Source organism: Pteropus alecto, unplaced genomic scaffold, assembly GCF_000325575.1.
Source record: "Pteropus alecto unplaced genomic scaffold, ASM32557v1 scaffold43, whole genome shotgun sequence".
In the NCBI taxonomy this organism is placed as follows: Eukaryota; Metazoa; Chordata; class Mammalia; order Chiroptera; family Pteropodidae; genus Pteropus; species Pteropus alecto.
Window position 1 is genome coordinate 23891 of NW_006435764.1, and position 3444 is coordinate 27334.

Here is a 3444-nt window from a genome sequence, read left to right on the forward strand (position 1 = left end):
GTGGTTCCCTGTGAAGAAGATCCGCAAGCAGATCAAGCTGCTGCTCCTTCTGGTACTGCTCACCTGCGCCGCCTGGCTCACGTACGTGCACCTGAGCCTGGTGCGCCAGGGCCGCGCGCTGCGCCAGCGGCTGGGCTACGGGCGAGGTACGGGAGGGGCGCGCGCCTGGAGCGGGGGGGCGGCGAGGGCCCCGAGCAGCGCCCGGCTCTCGGCGTGGGTCAGACCTGCCCGCAGACCCCGGCCGCCCTTCCTAGCTCGGCAGTATTGGGGCAAGGGGCGCGGTTCGGCTGGGCCTGGGCGCCCGATGACGTCAGCAGTGACGAGCGCGACCCTCTTGGGGAGCGTTCCTGGACCTGGGCGGACTCCCATGGCCTGGAGCCGGCAGTGACGGGGTTAATGGGGGTCTCCTGGACAGAACTCCGCCCCCAGACCCAGCGCGCTGGGATTTCCGGAGGCCCAGTCTCACTGCTGTCTCCGCCACTTGCCCATGTTCTTAGCAGAGCCTCAGTTTCCCCATCTGCCGGGGAGGGAGGAAGGATGGGGATCCAGCCTCCCGACCCGGGGTGGGTTGGAGGGAACTGACCCATGCAGTTGGGACGTTTCTTGGAGGGGGTGCCCTAAGTGGGCAGGGACTGTTGGGGGAAGGCTTGGTGATGGGGATCCAGCTTGGGGAGCCCTCAACTGCCCAGAATGAACTCCCAGGTGCCCTGAGCTCACACCCCAATGGGACAATGAACCCACGGAGCTGGCCAGGTCCTGGCGGGCACTGAGGAAGAGAGCAGAGGAGGGGTCCTGCTGCTTTAGCCGGGGTTCTCCTGGAAGGCCTCTTGGAGGTAGTGACCTCAGACACAAGACATTTGGGGGAACAGCATGATGAAACCCAGGATGAAGACGAGGAAGGACAGAGTGGAACCTTGGAAGGAGGGATGAGAGAGAGGGAGACACCTCAGGGCAGAAGAGATCCCAGCCGGGCTGCCCTAGGCCCCTTGGGGAAGTGGGGTGTCCTTAGGGTGGGGGAGGGGGAGTCTTGCTTCCTGAAGACTCAGAATGATGGCTGGCTCACACGTGGGGCCCCTCCCCAAGGTCCAGATCCTGTTCAGTCCTGTTCCTGCCCCCACTCGCCAGAACCCTCGCCTCTCCTCACGTCTGACACCTGACCCCTCAGACCCCAGGCCAGGGGTCTGGGCTTGTTCCAGCCCCCCAGAGTCCACACACCTCACAGCTGCCACACCTTAGAGAGGCCCCCAGCACTCCTCACTCCCTAACAGAGAAACCCCACTCTGTCAGCAAATAAGGCAGGACTCGGCATGTGACACCGCACCACAGCGCAAAGCCAGCCCCCTCCTCAGAAGCCTGTATGGATTTCTCGAGCAGCCACAGTCCTCCCCAGCCTGACTTGGTGAGGGGCCAGGAAGTCTAGCTCAGCCAGAAGGGGTGGCAATGTGGGAACCCCACTTCTGAGGCCCCCTCTGCTCTCAGCTGGACCACTGGAGCTGGGAGACCGGTCAGCTTGCCATCACCGCTCAGCATCCCGGGACATCAGGTCCTCATACGGCACCTTCCAGGAGCAGGCTCAGCCCTTCCAGTCAGCCCCCTGGGCTCCCACGAGGGCAGGGATGTGTGAAGCTGAGCATGAGACATACCTGAACCTCCTGAGGGTCAGCTCAGTGCTGTCCTCACTTCCACCAGGGTGACGGCATTGGAGTGGGGCAGGAGGGCTACCTTTCTGGTGTCCAGCAGCCCGTGCCAGCAGAGGTCCACAAGGGACAGTGAGCTGGAAGCAGGGAGCCTGTCTGGACCTTGCTGTGCTGAGGCTCAGCCCTGCAGAGCCACGGTGGCAGCCTGGGCTGGGACCCCACTGCCGGAGGCTGCTGGGAGCCTCCAGGGCCACCTCCCAGCTAGACAGAAGACAGTGACTGAGGCAAAGCCCAGAAGGAGGAGCAGGTGGGCAGGCAGCGCCCTTCCCCAGAGAAGGGGCCCAGGACAACCGTGTCCTTACAGCGATCCAGCTCCTGGGGTCTGGATTGAGGGGCAGGCACGGATGTCAAAGCTCAGGCTTGGCCCTGGAGCAGATGGGGCTCCTGGATTGGAGATTCCTGGGTGGGCGCTCCAGGATGGGCGAAGGGGTTACAGAGGCTCGGGTCCCAGCGCATGGAACCCCCAGAGGACAGGCGGTGTTTAGGTTCACAGCTTAGGAAGGAAGTCTGAGGAGTCGAATGGGTTGGGGGTGCGAGGGCGGTCTGTCCCAGGCAAGGGGGTTTTGGGGGCACCAAGCTCTGGAGATGTCCACAGACAGACCTGGGGTGGGTTCCCCAGGGGACGGTCTCCCTCTGGGGCCACCTTGGCCTCATCCTCCAGCAGCCAGACCTGTGCGCCCGTGCCTCCCCCTGTGGGGGGGATGTTGAAGGGGGGAGGCGGGGCAGGGGAGGTCGGGGGCCACACTACCCCGCCCGGGCTGGTGCCCGGGCACATGTGCCACAGCTGGGGCTGGCTTGGCCTCAAGACCACAGTGCTGCCTCTCCTGACAGCAAGCTGCGGCACTAGCCCTTGCTCTCAGTTTGGATGAGGGACGCAGACACAAAATATTCCAGCACGTGGGAAAGTGCTGAGGGCACAGGCAGTCCTGGGGTCTTCCTGGAGGCAGAGTCACTGACGAGGATGGCCAAATAGGTGTGTGTGTGCGTGCGTATACACCAGCCATGCACACGCGTAGCTGCTTCGTCATACCAGTCGGGTCTAGGAAAAAGCCTGTTGGAGGGTTCAGGTTGGGGTTCCCACTGCCCTGCAATGGGCTGTGGGGAAGGGCCCAGTGGAGGGTGGGGCCCCTGGCATCTCAGGGGGCATTAGGGGGGCGACACCCCGGCCCTCCTGCCCCGGCCATGTGGGAGCCGTTGCCTGGACCCCAGTTATACCCCATGTGCCACCCACAGATGGCGAGAAGCTGACCAGTGTGACAGACGGCGGGGGCGTCCGGGCTGCGCCGTCCACGCAGAGGGCAGAGGACTCGAGCGAGAGCCGTGAGGAGGAGCAGGTGGTGAGCAGGGCTACGGGCGAGGCCGATCCGGGGGGCCTGTGCGGGGCGCCGCGTGCGCGCCGGGTGGCGGGTGTGGTCGTGAGACCCGCCCCCGTCCCCCCCTCCGCTCTCAGCTTCGACCCTGGTGCCGTTTCTCTCCCGTAGCCCGAAGGTCGGGACCGGCACACGCTGTTTCCTGGGGGGGCTGGAAGACCGCCCCCCCTTAACCTCACCCACCAGGCCCCCCCGTGGCGGGAGGAGGTGAGCTGCCGGGGCCCGGCGCCGCGGGGGGCGGGGGGCTGCTGCGCGGAGGGTAAGCACCCCCTCTCCGCAGTACAAGGGGCAGGTGAACCTGCACGTGTTCGAAGACTGGTGTGGGGGCGCCGTGGGCCACCTGAGGAGGAACCTGCACTTCCCGCTGTTCCCTCACG

The 3444-nt window shown here is 65.4% G+C and overlaps 1 protein-coding gene across 1 annotated transcript in view; it reads left to right on the forward strand.

Annotated features, from left to right (window-relative positions):
* B4GALNT4 (beta-1,4-N-acetyl-galactosaminyltransferase 4) overlaps window positions 1–3444 on the forward strand; it is a 12777-nt gene that overhangs the window by 1918 nt on the left and 7415 nt on the right. The window contains exons 2-5 of the mRNA XM_025046271.1: window positions 1–146; window positions 2931–3034; window positions 3179–3274; window positions 3348–3443. Coding sequence (XP_024902039.1) covers window positions 1–146; window positions 2931–3034; window positions 3179–3274; window positions 3348–3443 — 442 coding nt within the window. The remainder of the gene's footprint in view (window positions 147–2930; window positions 3035–3178; window positions 3275–3347; window position 3444) is intronic.